We start from the raw sequence: 17,625 nt of genomic DNA, 5'->3' as shown, positions 1-17,625 counted from the left end.
AACAGTAATATCTGAGGCATTTAAAATTACATTCCATAGTATACCATCGAACAGCTGATATATCTGGATGTGCAAACCTTTGTTATACTTCAGAATTCTGTTTCAACAAAAATACTATAGCGGACTAGTGTAATACAGGATATAGCTACGCACAGAGGTTGCATTAAAAGTCTAAACCTTCAGAAATTGAATGGACATTTAATGGAATTGCTTGCCATCAATGAATGTTGTATTCATGTGTCTCATTGTGTCTCATTGCGGCAAGTTTAAGCATGTGTCACTGGAAAGGATTCAGGCCTGTTGGCCCCAGCCCACAACCCCATAGGACAGCAGAACATCAAAGCCCATGCTACACATGGCAGAACTACAGAGACTGCAAGGCACAAAAGAAGAATTTAAAAGACCACTGAACTTACCTCTTTGCTTTAAGTTACTTTCCAGTGTAATGAAATTTTCATAGAAGATAAAATAAATCTGTGAGCAGTTGGTTTCAAAAAATGTCTTCAGTTCACTCCTCTCACTAATGTCTGTAAAGATACAAAAACATACACAATTATTTAAAAGGCTTAGGACCCACAAACACACGAGTACAAATAAACAGCAGTAGTTTTACTCTAGCTGATTAGGTACAGTAATCAAATGCCACAATGCCACACAGTAGCCAAACCTACTAGGCTCAGTGGTTAATAAAGGACAAGGCTTCAGGTAGAAATTTTTGATCATGGAAATTTCAGAATAAGGAGAAAATACTGATTCTTCATTTCAGCATCACAGCTTACATTTTTACAATATGTATTTGCATTTACAGCATTGGGCCGACACGCTGAAGCAGAGAGTTGTCTACTTGAAAAATCATTTATTCTTTAACCTAATATATACTGATAGACTTAAGTCTAAAGATGCAAGCATATAAAAACAATGCAGATGACTTAAATCTTATTCACTGTTTTATGTTTATTTGTTGTCTTCTATATTGATGATATACAAAAGATTTTTATACAAAAGTCTTTTTTTCTTGTTATATCTAAGCCCTGTCACACAGCACAAGAATATATTTACCAATAAAAAGGTTGTGTGATTCTAATAATGTTACACTATTAATCCAACATCTTTTCTCTGAGGCTGAATGGAATGATGAGGTATAGATTTATAAAGGCCACAACCCAAGAAGGGTGTGAGTTTTAAACGTTCAAACAATTAACAATACAAAGAATGATGCTGATTACAAATGCCAAAGGAATTCACCTGCATGTCTAGTCCACATCATCTAGAAAGTATCATGACTTAGCATGAACAACAAATACATGCCCTGTATTAACATCAAAGCAGAGTATGACAAGAAGCTTAAACCTTCCCAACACACACAAAAACTGAAGTCACAATGAGGCCAGCCTACTGATGTGGTGTTCTGCAGTCATGCCAACATTTTATTCTTATGTTCAAACCTCTGTAGTCTGTGTGTGTGCCATAAATACCAGAACATCACATGGTAGCTATGCTGGCTAGCCCCTTAACTGAAAATCATACAGCAAACGTTTCTGCACTAAGGAAAATCCTACAACAAAATCTACCATGAAGAATTTTAAGCTTATGGTGTAAACAGATGTCTGTTACCAAAGACAACTTTATTCAATGATATTCACTATAAGTCTTAAAGGAATCAATTTGCAATGGGCTCTAACATGGTACCTCTACATGCTTTCATAGTGAGGGAGGTGACCACATGCTAATTGTGTGATTGCCTTTTCTTTCTGCTGTCACTTAAAGTTTATCACGTGCAAAAAAAAAAAAAAAAAAAAAAAAAAAAAAAAAGCAGACAGAAGCTAGGCTCTCCCTCTAAAGCCTCAATCCACAACTCTGGGGAAATTCCGTTATTTGGAGCCAATTTGCGGCAGCAGTGCTGGCCTGATTTCTGATAGCACTGGGACTCAGAATGGTTGACATAATTAAGAGGAGTAGATTTCACGGTTGAAATACTCAGTTGGAACGTTACTCTGAGCCAGTATCCATCAGACCACCACTCAATATGTGCATTTGAAATCTTGAAAAAGGCCAATCATGGACTCAAATTTGTATTCAAGTATTCAAGAGAATTGCATGCTTTTGTGACTTTTTTTTTGCATTCTTATGCTAGCCTTAACCTAAAAAGTCAAAAGGAAAGTGAGAATGAGAACCAAACATTTGAACAGGTAAGCCTAAATTGCACAGATTGCAAATGCTCAACCTCAAGATAGTTTTCAGTGGAAGACATAAGACATTTTTTGCATTGTATTTGGGATTTAAAGTGTTTCACTTAATAAAATAGCGGTGTCTTTGCTTCTCAGTTCTCTTAAACCTTCAAGCCTCAATTGAAGGCTTGAAGGTTTAAGAGAAGTGCACCTTCAATTCTCTTAAAAAAGCGCATCAGGGTAAGAAGAGAGGCAGCTGAAGTGATGCACCCATCATGCCTAGTGCCAACCGTACAAGCCTGTGGGGGCAGTGCTATGGTCAGGTCTAGGTTCAGCAACGTTATGTGCCCAAAGAATGAGGTCAGCTGACCACCTGAATATACTGAATGACCAGGTCATTCCATCAATGGATTTTTTCTTCCCTGATGGCACAGGCATATTCCAAGATGACAATGCCAGGATTCATCTGGCTCAAATTGTGAAAGAGTGGTTCAGGGAGCATGCCACAGCGAATGCGTGCCGTAATCAAAGCTAAAGGCGGTCCAATGAAATATTAGTGTGTGTGACCTTTTTTTTTGGCCAGGGTGTGTGTAATAACAAAGGAAATATAAATAAAAATTATGTTTTCCTGATGCCACAATTCTCACGAAGTGCTGCAGGAAAGTGATTGAGCAAACTACATGTAGAATAGTACAAAAGACGTACATCTTTAGCTGACAATGAACTTTACAAACAAGAAATTACAGAAGCAAAACCTCTGTCACACACACAGCAATACAATATCATGGGTGGAGCTCTTATCAGAGCGTGTCACATGCTGTGCCATTCAGCATTCCTTATTGTGTTAGGTCTCTTCCTGAAAAACATGCTGATTCATCAAAGAAGGGAGCGAGTCCAGCGGCAGATATATCTTCAGGGAGGGAAATAATGTGATATATTATTTGTGTATATGTGGAGAAAGAGAAAGGTCCCAATGACTGCATCTGGTGTTGAAGCTGATCTGCTTGTGTGCACTCATCCCAGACGAGTTATACTGGCCTTCTACCCAGGCCATCTGAAACACTTCCCCTCCAATTCCTGCAATGTCAAATGTGCACCGAAAGGTTTCAGCCAAATTTAGACTTACACAAAAATTCTCAACACTACATTTTCAGTGTGGTCCTCTGATGATCCAGTCTTAAAGCAATACAAAGCTTGATGGTCATTTAACTTCTCAGGGCTGTGAGAATGAACATTAACAACTGTTGTGAGTGACTGCTACAGTAACCAATAAACGATTATAATGAATACATTTGCCAGAGATGTGAATGGAAATACAACAAATTCCAGATGGCTGTAAACAAGAGCTGCCCTCAGTTAATACATAACTTATGCACATATTCCAAAAATTTAGGATTTGAAAATCAATAAACCTGTAGAGATCTTCATGTAATCTGTATTGTTGAGGAAGACCATCTATGTATTACAGAAGAAACAAACAATGAGAACAATGAGAATAATGTTTAATTCATATTTTCCTATATTTTCTTTTTCACAATGGCATGAGAACCATCTAGTCAATAAAACTTGGGGGTACTAGCTTGTCTCTAGTGACCTGTCATTTTGATTTAAAAAGGAGAGAAAATGTCGAAGAGGCATTCCACATGGTGTATGGTGGTTGGTGCAAAACTTAAAACTGGCACAGTGCTTTCCTTCTCTGCATTACCTTTCTGTTTTATGGTGTCTTTTGATTCTTGCTGGGAATGTTAAGTAGATAGCAAGATAGGGTACAGATGCTAGCCAACCAGACAGAAAGTTTGTATTCTGATGGATAGTGTGTGCAGTTAGTTTGATAACTAACAAGCTGATAAACTCTTATCCAAACATAGTCGACACTGAAATGAAATCAAAAAAGGTGCTTCAAAAAAGTGTTAGTTTATGGGCGTGTACAATTATAACTATGTATGACTATGTATGTGACAAATAAACCAAACTTGAAACTTATGCAACAAGGTTACTATTGGCATCAGAGAGTGTTTTTTCTAAATCAGGAACTATCAGTATCAATCAGCAATTTTCATACAATTGTATCACTACAAAGAATACAATTCAATATTGAAGAATACTATACAATAATAAAGTACATTACATTTACAGCATTTAGATGATGCTTTTATCCAAAGCTACTTACAATTATGAGTGAATACAACTTGAGCAATTGAGAGATAAGGGCCTTGCTCAGGAGCCCCACAGTGGCAACTTAACAGTGGTAGACGCCAATCTCAAACCTTTGCTTTATATTTAATGTTGTATGTCAACACCTAACCCCTAAGGATCATATACATTAAATATTTAATTCAAAGATTAGGCACAACACCAAGACTGTTGAACCATGAGTGCTGAAAAGCTTTGTGCCACTGTTGACTCTAATCCCTTGTTCAAATCTAGGGGTACTATAAAAAAAGGCACTATACAAGTTAAATTTAGATTTTATGTACTATACTGAATTTAACCTTTGAATTATGCTTGGATGGGCATGTATAGCTCTCACAGAGACTGGATCAGCTTTTTTTTAAACTGCTGTGACTGCCAATGGCAGAATTCTGATGTCTTAAAACATGCACACCCCTATGAGCTGCTCACACAGTATTAATTGCAATGATGAAATGGTGCAGTTTTGCAGATTTCTGCAAGATCTCTGCTTTAAAGTGCATTAGTTGCACATCACAATAATATGTAAGAATGTTTTTCTGCATAATAAACCCCCACAGTATAGTACTCTCAACTGAATCAGGAAACCTTGATCAAATATCTATTTGCTTCCTTATTGTCAGCATTAGAATTTTTCTGATTAGAATATTGCATATGAAAACTCGCTACTGTGTCAAACACCAAATGTGTTATGTTAAAGGCCCACCAAGAATTCACCCTCTTATGCTTTAAAATTACTAGGTTAGGGTTACTAATAACATTTCAGATACAGTTTAGCCTAAATAATGACTAATCTTCCTCAATCAGCTCATCGGCAGTTTGAGTAGCTCTGATGGGCTTATAACATGCACATTGTGATTTATCTAGTGTGCATTTTATTGTATATGCATTGCATATTTATTGTTATTCCAAGGTACAAAAGGTGATTTACATAGAATACAACACAAAAAGACTAGAAATCTAAAGTGCTATATGAGCTCATGTACAGTAGAGTACTATATCACAGCCAATGCTTATATTATTCAAAAACTAGTACTTCCAACAGAAAAAATTGATAACACTGTATTAAACAAAAATAAAAAATAAAAAAAATTCAGAATGATCAAAGCATGCAGTAGTATGGTTCCTGCAAATCATGTAGCTAACATATTCTCTTGTGTTTCTGGTCTGGAAAGCAGTGAAAACTAGAGAACCATATCAGATCGCTTCAGTTAGATGTATCATAAACCCGTCGGAGCTTGTCCAGCTGCTGTCTACTCCCCAAACATGTGCTTCTCCAGCAGCCTGACCTGTCAAACCAATCTGCATGGTGTCATGGATGGAGGTAGAGAAAGTGCTCTGACAGACATGGAAAAAGGAACTTACAATAAGGATAAAAGTACAGACCTTATGGGAGTTCTGGCACATGACACCTTGAAGTGTTTCTATAACCTAAAATTGGTTCTGTAAAAGATGGCACCTATATATGAAATTTTAATGCCAGATAACATGCAAAAGAATTATGACATACGTGTATTCACTTTAATCATGGTCAAAATGCCCAAATGTCTATCTGAACTGAGCATACAGTATCAGACTAATGCATCACTATTATATGCATGTAGTCATCATGCAGTATAAAGTAACAACTTTGACCTCACATGGTCACTGTGCTTACACAGTAAACAAAAAAAAACCTGTTCTGCAGCAAATTTTTACCAAACAATGCTGACACTTCACCTACAAAAAAACTCCACCTATTTCCAGCACCTGAAAAGCCACCTGGAATGGTTCATTTTTAGGAATCATTAAAAGGGTATGTCTGTAGTATGATTATGTAGTCTACCATCTAGAGCTTCCTTATTTTAACTGTAAACATTCCAATGTAATCCCAGTTACATTCATCACTTGTTTACTGTTCAGCAGAAAGGGTTTTTAAAGCCAATTTGCCAATCAGAATGAGAAAGGTTTGTATAGAAATTGAGTCAACATATACTCTGCCTTAAGTAATTTTGTTAGCAAACTTTGCACTCTATGATAATCTCTGGAATGTACTGCAAAAGACGTCGATGACTGGCTGAGAGCTTGAGCATATTTTGACTATCAGCTGTTACGCTGTCGTAAGAGTAAGTGAGAAAAACACCACCAGTGAAAGCGGAAAGATTCAGTGTGTGGCACTCATAGAAGAAATAAAATGCCATCTACTATCTTGGCATACTTTTATGGAAAAAAAAAACAGAACTCTGATTCATACAAACATTTTGGTGACACTTTATTTTGAGTGGTCCTTTTTACATTAAATAATTAACAGTCTTTAGTAACTAACATAACATATCAATAATGTAGCAGTAGAAAAGCATCTGATTATTCAGAAGATTAGCAAGAGACTTCTGACTGTGTGATTAAGATTTGTTTATAATCTGATGAATTCAGTTGTTTTTCACATTGAGTGTCCAGGTTCATATCTGTAGATATTAACCTGATAAGTAAGTGAACATGTGGGTGCAATACCATCTTAGCATACTCAACGGGCCTTTATAGATATGCTGTTCACAACATTCTGTAAATGGATTTTGGTTAGGGCTAGGGTCAGGATTAGGGCCAGTGTGAGGGTTAGGTGTTGTCTTGAGGTGTAAATTTGGGTTAGAATTAGGGTTAAGATTACATTTTGGGTTGAGTAATGTTAGTTGGGTTGGTTTGAGGTCTGATCACTGCTGTCTGACCCTTGAACTGTTCCACTTGGCTTGGTGTAATGAACCCATCTGCAATTGTATCCAAACTCACCTCTGATTCATTCATGATAATGTCACTGATACTCTGTTGAGAATGTATTAATCATCTATAAAGGACCACTCAAGGTGTTACCAAAAGTAATACAATATTAACTGACATTAAAAATCAAACATCAAAGAAAGATGTAAATGAGATCTGAAGATTATGAAACTACATGATAATGCTGTAACTATATATAACATTATATAAGATAATGTCACTGATATGCTGTTGAGAATGTATTAATCATCTCTAAAAGAACCGCTCAAAGTGTTACCCAAACTAATTCAGTATTAATTGACATTAAAAATCAAAGAAAGATGTAAATGAGATTATGAAATTACAATATGGACTAAAAGTTCAAGCCAACTCATTAAAGGTTTCGCATTTGAAACTTGTTCTCTGATGTTCTCATTTACAACCCTATGAGTTGGCCCTAGAATGGGACAAGCTGGATATTTTGGGTTTTTATAATGCTATACTATATATTCATTGGAAATTTACCTAACCAAGGAATTAACAAAGATGCATCTTACACTGTAGATTTATAAGACAACACAGGCTATTTCTTTGAATGGGACACAGACAGGAAAATAAAATGAACCTCAATGTAAATAAGCTAACCTGTCATACCATTCAGCTAACTAGCTAGTTACTCAGAACTTGCTAGTAGCTAACATTATTTATACTATACTCAATTTGAACAACACCACAAAATAAACTGAACTTCTCAGTATGAAACTTTTAATGCAAGATGAGCTGACAAAAACCGACTAAAAGTGGGGAAAATCTCATAAGTAGCTATCTGGCACTGCTCCCTACAGGTTGCAGTCACGGATCTACCCCTCTTTTCAGTGTCAAACACAAAGCCTACTCAATTGTCTAAGGTTTTGAGAAAATGTGCAGAGGAAACTAAAAACTGGGATCCTGTTAAATTTGAATATCAACCATGCCAGTTGCTCCGTGGTCATTGTTTTGTTCTTCACAAAACCTGTAGAACTGTTGAAGTTCTGGCAGTGCAGGTGCATGTTGATATTGTCTGGGCTAGAACGTGTCTGCAAATTGTTGGGGTATAATCAGTCCATAGTCTAGGATTTTTTGGAATTGGTCACTTTTCCAAACATTTTTGCTTATGGGGAATTTACATTTGAAGGAAGTGAGAACAGAGTTTCATAGTTCCATGTACCAAATACTCCTTACTCAACTATTCCAAGATAAATATGTTTTTCCATTCTATCGCACCTTTAAGACATAATTCTTAAAGCAGCATGATTGCTATCTATTAGCTAAATTAAATAATTTGTTCTATTTAGCAAACCAAATGTTTAGGCTACCAACTTTGGAAGCCTCTATTTTGATGCAACAAATAAGTACATTAGTAACTACCTAATGATGCTGATTTTCTTTATTGTTAGAGTCCTATAACCTACTGTCTAAAGTACTTGCAAACTAAATTCAACTGAAGTTCAATGTCTAATTTTGCACTGGGACTACAAGGTTTACATATACCAAGAACTACGTAAATTATATGACAAAATCATAACTCTAAACCATGTCATTACAACATTCATTTGTGGGTATTTATCTGGCTAAAATACATTTCAAGTATCAGAAAACATTGTATCTTTTGACACTATCTTGGTATTCTTCATGACACAATGACCTCTCCAGGCATTTCACTTATTAGTCAGAGAATACGACACACACTAAAGTATGTGGCCATTGAAATGAACTAAAACATAAAGAGCCCAAATAAACAACTACAACACACAGAATCATTTTTTTAAATTGTGGCAAGATCTCAAGATTTTTTTTTAAATTAATCTAAAAATAAAACTAACCTTTATAAAAAAAATATTTAAAAAAGACCAATTCTAAGGGTACTCTATATTCTAGGACTACACTGAAGGAGTGAAGTGTATGCAACCTACTAAAATAAATAAATAAATAAAAAACACCAGAACAGTAAACACATAAATGAATTTCTTCATTTTCGTATAAAATGGCAGATAACTAATTGTATTAAGAAAAAGTAAGCAATTGCTTTTCAAAGAAAATCCAATACATATACTAAAGAAGAGGGCAAGACAAACTATAAACAGGATAACTACCCCTCTGATATAAAAACACTAGCTGTTCACATTGATTTTCATTTGCTGAATTATTACCTGCTGATAACATTAATAAGTGTTAAAAACTTACTTATTTCTTTTATTTTTTTCCCTTTTGCCTGTTTTTTGTTTGTTTTTTTACAACATAAACTATTAAAGTAACTGCAGAGATATTGACATGCAGCAAAGTCTAAAGACTAGGTCATGGTTCCTTACAGAGTTTTGGCAAAGTGAATGTTCATATTTACCACCTAGAGCTGTGGCCTGGGACAGAAAGGTGGAAAACTGAGACAGATGAAATGTTCCTGTCAGTGCTCAGATCAAAGCTCAGTGCCACCTACCATCCCAAAAGAGAGGCTGGACCCCTGATTTCTTCAAATGCCTCTCTTAAAGAATCAGGGAGTAGGAAGTCTTACGAACATGCTGTACATTTTTAAATACTTTCTGTTTTTAAATTTCTGTATTTTTTTTCAATAACTATTCAGTTAATTACATTAATATATTAATTACTATTAATTCAGTCTTTAAATCCATGTGTGATGTTTTTTGGAAAAGTCATTTAAAAGCTGACCTGACATTGTTTGATGCCATCTGTTTAAAATAAACCATTTACTAAAGCGTTTCTTAGACAATATTTTTTCATTTAAATGTATGCTCATGCAGAGAAATGTTCATCTCCACTGGCATAAAACATAAAATGAATATGGGTCTTCAATATTTTATATTTAGATTTATAACACCTAACACTGTGTACATAGCTAAGAAGAGGTTCTTAGAAATAGTAGAGCACAACTCTGCTACATCTGCTATGTCAGCTTCTGCTGTCCTGAGTGAGCAATTTTGTTTATTTTTTTTAAAAAAGCAAAAGTGTTATTTGTCTATAATCCAGAGTAGATGATGGTGCCATTTAATTGGAAAGAAGGGTTTTTGTGAAGGTATGAAGAAAAGTTTCTCAGTATGCTCCAAGATAAACTTTTGGCTCTGTATATCACCGTCTGATATACGATCCCCAGCATTTCCCCCAATGAATACCACTGTGATCCACCAATATAGGAATTTTGGCGGTGTATGCTTGCTAAACTCATACGACACTAATATGTATATGTTAAGAAAAGACCGTTGGAATTCGGGAGAGATTCACAGTTCACACTTGGGTGGGGGGTTGGGGCTGGGTATATACCCCAAAAGGTACATAATGTGCTCTGATTGCCTTTGTCTGAATTTGGTGGATGTCAATGTCCCCAAATTCAGTTAGTTACTTTTGGTATCAGTCATCATCATATATGACCACCCCTTTAATTAAACAAATTTAATTGTGCTTGTTTGACGTTGAGATTTGTGGGTGTGCTGCCTGAGATATCAAGGACTGGAGACTGAGAATGCAATGGTGGTGAGTCAGTGCAGTTTGATGGCCTCCCAATTTTAGTATATCCCTGCATAGACATAGGATAGGACACACTCATATCATTAGCATAGGACTCACTCACATTATTAGAATTGGACAGGGCCAGCTGTGTTAGAACTAGTGACCTCAGCTGGATGAACTGAAATACAGCTTGAAAACATGCAGTCCTAGACAAGTATGGTAGCCAATTTTGTGAGTGATAAATGGCTAGGACCTGCTTAGGCATCTAACAGTATGCTTGCTAAACTCAACAAAAATGGACATGCCTCCGTTGTAACCTGTTAACTTATAAAATTCAACAAACTGGAAAAAGGTATTTGTGTTATTAAAACAGCTCATTCCATTTCCTACCAGAACATGTATGTGCCCTAAATCATACACTGCATACATTGCATGTAACCTTTAGGCTTCATCATCAATATCAATTTGTTTATTGGTTTGTTCACACATTAATATTTGGCAATATTTCATATTTTGTTATGATGAGGAAAATGTACAATTCTTGTCAGTAGTCATACAGTCAATATGGAAATTACCTTTCCCACTTCTGTAAACTCTATCCAAATTCAGGTCAACAATTACTTAAGCAGAGTTTAATAAATGGTTAAAGACCTAAAGTAGTCATTCTTGATCATCATATTTCAATCTTGACTGCAACAAAATATGAAGTTATATATATATATATTTTTTTTTATTTTAATAAACTGTCCAAGATTTTTTTTACTGTATATAGCTTCACAATAATATTAGAGAGTCTTTAGAACTGATGCATTAATCAGATTTAGTATATTACTGCACTCAAACTGCATTTGCTTAAATAACATTCACAAAAGATATAGCATATTTCTCACTGACAAGCAAACCATTATAAAAGGCATTATATATATGCCAAATAAACAAATGTGTTTTGCTTTCTCCATAAACAGGTAAACAGTGGAAAGAGCAGAAATAATTTACATCTTCTAAAGAAAAATCTTATTCATGTAGCAAGGCACCATCCTCCCCTGACATGCTCAAAACACAATCACACCACTGTCATACCTTGGCTAAGCAGCAAACCACCCTTGACAACAAACTGACTTGCAGCTACCTCATCAACATGCTTTGGGTGCAAAAGAGTAAAGTCATGATGTCCCATTCTTTATTCAACTGGTCACTACTGCCGTACCTCCTCACGAGTAGGCCACTGTGTTAACAACAGACGGAACTAAGCATACTTTGTGGGATACTTAAAAACATGAAACAGGCTACAACCAAAGAGATAACACAACATACCCAGTTAAAGAAAGTGCCCTTCTTTCAACTGGGAATTGACCATTTATACCACATTATTCACATGTGGCACAGTAGCACTATGTGTCTTATTTGACGTTTAACAGGGGGCTACTGCTAGAACAGAAAAGTCATACTAACATTCTCAAAGTGGAAATAAGAAAAAAGAAAGATGAAAATGCCTGACTATGGTTAGCGTGTATTTTACTATTTCGTGACAATGCAAATATGATAACCTGATGCAACTTGTGTTGGTCCAACAATTTCATGAATAGGTCCCTGCAAAAGAGCTGGTAAAATCTGTACCCAACCCATTAAGAGTCTCCTGTACAACTTTCAGGAACAACAACCTGTCTCCTGAACAATTTTCCAACTTAAGGGCATAGATATGTGTACTCACTTTCTTAACAGAAGATAAGGTCGTTACACTTAAAACAGTTATCTGAAAACAAGCCTGAGCACTCTTTACCACTCCCTCTTCTGCCAGGGCACTGCCAGTCCCTAAAAGCATAAAGTTATGACAGACGTTGTCAACATAATGAGAGCACGAGACATAGCCCTCTTAATGGATTCTGAATGTCACCTAACCTGTACTGCACCCCCTACTTCCCTGTCACAATGGTACTGACTATACTGTTTCTGAAAATATACTGTCTTACAGGACAGGAAATTTTATATTACCATATACGACTATGTACGGTTAGTGCTCCACCATTCCAGATATGACACTGACATTCTAATAAATAATAAATAGCTCATTACATTCATCATCATATCAGTATACAAAACAACAACAACAACAAAAAACCCCAGATCAAACATCAGAGTTGAAGTGATCTACAACAGGAAACTTTGATCATCTAATATTAAATGTAGCCTAGTAGGCCCATTTGGTGTATGGCTCCACCTGTAAACAAAGAGGCTTATTGACGAGGACAACCCCCCCCCCCCCCCCCCCCCGGGTTAACCAGGCCTGAGGATAATTTGCATCAACAAGCCAGACATGCAAACAAAAATGCAAATATAATGATCAGTACATTACCTGACAGGAAACACGACCAATTTTCTCTATATAACTAACCATTTTAAAGAAATGATTAGGTCTTTTCTCAAATGATTCACATACAGGATATTAAATATAAGAACTATGAGTACTATGAAATCAAGGTTAGGCACAACAGCCTGGTCTCTAGTTAACATTTGGCTCCAATACTAAACCAAAAAATACTGGGCTTGAGCATTTGCTTAGTGGCAGTTAGACTACATTCTCTCACTACAAAAGAGGTGAAAGTTACAAAAGTATTTATCAAAGAATAAGTCAGTACAGAAATTTAAAATGAAAACAAAGTATGTATGTAAATGTATGCAAGTGAGCACAGGGAAACAGAAATAATAAAATGAAGAGCAACAGCTAGCACTCACTGGAACCAAAATCCTCTTTTCACTGTTGTAGTCATGTTGACACTTAGCCTTGTTGTTCTAATAGGAGGGTGAGTTAAGACAGGCTTTGTGTGACCAGGTGCTTCAGTAATTAACAAATTCAGCCATGCCCAACCAACCATGATGATCACACAAATAAGCTTTCCAACTTAAACCCACATCTTCTGACAGTGGAATCACAATCTACCAAATTTATGTACATTTAGCAGATGAACCATAAATCAAGTTGTTAACCAATAAGCTAAGATTTAGCTGCCAAACATTAATAAACCTTTTTCATTAAAAAAAAACAGGGATTTTGGGAAGGTAAATGACATCTGAAAGGGGAAACAAAACCGAGCAAAAGAAAAAAGGCCATGCAACACACCATCACTCATCCTAACTTCCTATCTGTACAGGAAGCAGCCAGTGGAGGAAATCCTTCCTTTTATGAAAGCAGCACCCCATGAGGCAAAGGTGTTGCAAGGGCAGAACATAGACCTTGCAGGGCAAACAGATGGGACTTATCTAGCCTAACACATGCAGACAAAAACAACATGCTGGGAAGTTATAAGCAATATTAACTGGTCTATGACCTCAGTTCTGTGTGCTTGACATTGAACCAGGACTGGAATCAGCAGGAAAGGCACTGATCCACTGTCCTCACAATGCGTGGACATAACACTTTCAAAGCAGTGCAGAAGTCCCCAAATGTCGCGATGCTTTAACATAATTTACATTACTTGAAATGTGTTAACTTAGTTGTGTCCTGTTGCTAGCTGAGTACTTGTTATTAACGTTCAACAATGGTGGTTGCCTGTTCCTTAATAGGAAATTTCTTTAGATTAGGGCTGCAATAATTAGGGCTGCAATGAGGTTACTGATGCAAAAATAAATAAAATAAAATAAAATAAAATAACATTTAAAAAAAAGTTCTCTCAGTAAAATAAATGAATCATTAATTTAAGACACCACTTTTGTTTTAGCCAAATCATTTAGCCAAATTTAGAGAACATAATAATTTCATAATTTAACTGCTGACATTCATGAAATGGTTTCCACAATGACATAAATGGTAGATCAGAACCTAGCAAGATGATTGTATTGCTCTGTCTGAATGGGGTTCAATGTTAGTGCGTCACAGCCACCATTCTCCTTAAAAAAAATGTAAACTTTTAACCACCCCTAAATCATGACGTAAAAGTTTATATCATTTGCTACCATCATACAGTCACACAAACCACACCCATTGTTGTTTGCAGCCAACTTGATCGAAGATGACAAAGTTTGTTTAGATGGCCTGCATAATCTGGAATAATTCGATTGCCTGCTTGATCAGGAATACATCAGGTACATCAGGACTGGTTAGAAATTGGCTTATTGTGCATGCATTTGCAGTCAAGCAAAGGGATATGGTCATAAAACTCTGAATTTCTTTCAGATGGCATACAATCAAGATATTGCTGAAAGACTTCTCTAAACATCGCTCTAGAAAGGGTAAAAATCATACAGCATAACTGTCATTAGTTATTCAACCAAAATCAAAAAGATACTTGACAGATTGCTGAAGTAATCAAATACTGAAATAGGCTAATCCTCCTTTAGAGCTGCTAAATATATCAGACTATATACATCTGAAAGGTAGATACTTTTAATATTAAAAAAGTAGTGCAAAAGTAGTACATGTCAGAGGTGAAACAAGCCATCTCCCTGTATAGGGTTAATAGTCTAATAGTCTGGTTTCCTTGTGGATGAGGCAAAAACTAGGCCATGTAATATGGGGGGGGGGGGGGGGGGGGGGGGTGTCATATTTAATATGTATAAACATGAGATGAGCTAGCATAGCAGTGTTGAAGACTCTGAATTAAGCATGCTGACCTCTGCAGTCTTTCAAGGTCTCTTGAAACACATGTCATTTACAGATGCGTTACCATTGCATTTCTACAATGTGAAGGGGGAAATTGACATTAATCACAGAAACCTTTTAAAATGTCACATTCTATCAGAGTAGCGCATGGCCTGACCCTGTTGTGGTATTCAGCATTGCAGGTTATTTTGTTTATATCAGAGCAGTTACAATTACTCAATCTATGTGTTTCAACATGGTGCAGTGGTGTAGTTAAATCAACCAAGGTGCTTTCTTGCCTACAAACTCAACTGAGGCAGGGATTATAGGTCCTGAGATAATATTTGCAATTGCATAAAAGCAACCTGATAACATTTTTCATACCAAGAGTGCAAGCCAGCACTAAAATGCAGTTCTGTTTTTCCTGCATATTGGTTCGCTGCTCGTTATGTTGTCTTGAAAGGACACTAGAAGGAAGTAAACCGCATGTTCAACTTGACCAGCATAGTAAAGACTGGACAATTTCTGAACAACCATATCAAATAGCCTGATATCATTACGACTATGTCTCCGTAAAACAGTCCATAGTGCCGATCGTTTCCTTAACATTTTATCAACTTTGAAAATTATTTCACGTCTGTTTCTTTAACTGCAATATAAATATTGCACAAACACCGCCGCTACATCAGCTGCTGTAGTCATTTCCAAGTACCTACACTACCGCTATTTCTCCTGGTCACGATCCGGGGCATTAGGCTTTCTTTAAACCAATCTTTAGTACTACGGCGGCTCGTATACTCGATTAATTCATCACAAGTAACAGTTCGTGTGCATTGCTGCTGGGTATCTCGATGACACTCACAAGCTTTAGATGCTTAATTTAGCTAAGCTAAGATAACCATTTTTCGTAGGGTGACATAAGGATAGTGTTAGAGACATCCACAAAATGCTGCAGATGTTGTCAAAGGTCCAAGAAAAGCAAAGAGTTATTCGTAGCACATAACTTTATGCACAATTACGTAGTAAGAAAACGTAGCTATCTAGGTTACTGTTTGGATTTTAAGCAATTTGTTAACCTAGCTATCCAACTACAGGGGTCTGACCGTTGAACTGTCAGATAGCTAGGTTAGCTAGACAGTGTTAGATAGCAGGTGGTCTTGCCGCTGCTCGACGAAGCTAGCTAGGTTAGCTAGCCATCGAGCTAACCGCTAGCTCCCAGCCATCAAGCCAGCTAAACTAAGCCAGAACATCGTACCGCTGAACAATTAAACCCAAACGACACCTGACACCAGACAGCACACAGCATCGCAAGGCAGACTCACTGCAGAACACACAAACTGATGCATTCATAACATAATTCCCATTTTTTTCATCAAAACCATAGCTAAGAGGTTGTAGTGTCCTTATTGACACACACACAAAAAACCCAGCTCCATTCAATGAAACAAAAGGCAGGTCGTCTAGTGCTGCGTATAGCTGGCCAGCGTTAGCCGAAGCTAGGCTAGGCTAAGCTAAACTAAGATATTCGGCTAACCGTCCTGTCAGTGACACTCCGTCACAGCATCAGACCTCCTCACTCACCTAACAGCGACCGAAGGTGCTTCAGGCGGGTCAGCACGTCCTTCTTTGGGTCCAGAACTTTCTGTGTAGATTTCTTGACGTCTCCATAGCCCCTTCGAGTGAACATTCCGGTGTAAAAGTCAATTTTGGAGCCTGCTTTTACCTCCTCTTTACCATCCAGTCGGTGTCCTCCTCTCACCGTCGCCGCGCGCCCGTGTTCCAGGCGCCCGCCTATTCGTGGGCGTGTAAACACGGAAGCGCTCACATCCCGAGCCGAAGAGACACGCCCCTTTAGAAGGTAGCGGGTTGTTTGTAACCCTTTACTAGGCGACAACGTCGTGTTGTCAACATGCGTTACTGGCGGATCGGTGATCAGTATAGTAGTGTGTTTGGGTAATAGCCGATTGGAAGGATGTCGATATGTTGGGTTCAGATGAAGTGCATTCGATTCTCAACTGTTAGAGCTGTCTAAATAAAAAATATAACAACAATAATAATAACGTGATCATTATAGGTATATTATTATATTAGTAACTATATCTAACAACAACAACAATAATAATAATAATATAAATAATAATAATAATAATAATCTGAGCTTTATATATGCCACCTAACAAACTGGGCGCTTGTTTTTCCTTTATTTTACTACTATAGCATTTTAAGTACATAAACTGGGCGCTTGTTTTTCCTTTATTTTACTACTATAGCATTTTAAATAGCTTCACCTATTTTTTGTTTTGCCTATTTTTGCATTTTATAACTGGGGTTTGGTCTCAAGTGTAATATATACAAATGTACATTCACATTATTTTGGAAAGATGGCAACAAAATAACATTTTACCATGTGGAAGTTCAGTTTAATGTTTGCAATCCACCTAGAAAACAAAACTCCACAGTGCC

General features: G+C 36.7%; 1 protein-coding gene across 6 annotated transcripts in view; it reads right to left on the bottom strand.

Annotated features, from left to right (window-relative positions):
• ralgapa2 (Ral GTPase activating protein catalytic subunit alpha 2) overlaps nucleotides 1-16,930 on the bottom strand; it is a 79,850-nt gene extending 62,920 nt beyond the window's left edge. For all 6 annotated transcript variants that reach the window (XM_035532577.1, XM_027004804.2, XM_035532580.1 and 3 more), the window contains exons 1-2: nucleotides 16,744-16,930; nucleotides 417-527 (exon numbers count right to left, since the gene is read on the bottom strand). In XM_035532577.1, coding sequence (XP_035388470.1) covers nucleotides 417-527; nucleotides 16,744-16,849 — 217 coding nt within the window. In that variant the 5' untranslated portion in view covers nucleotides 16,850-16,930. The remainder of the gene's footprint in view (nucleotides 1-416; nucleotides 528-16,743) is intronic.
• Between the last annotated feature and the right edge of the window lie 695 nt (nucleotides 16,931-17,625).

Source organism: Electrophorus electricus, chromosome 13 (genome assembly GCF_013358815.1).
Source record: "Electrophorus electricus isolate fEleEle1 chromosome 13, fEleEle1.pri, whole genome shotgun sequence".
Taxonomy (NCBI): Eukaryota; Metazoa; Chordata; class Actinopteri; order Gymnotiformes; family Gymnotidae; genus Electrophorus; species Electrophorus electricus.
The sequence above is the reverse complement of the archived record's forward strand: the minus strand, read 5'-3'. Positions and strand labels throughout refer to the sequence as shown.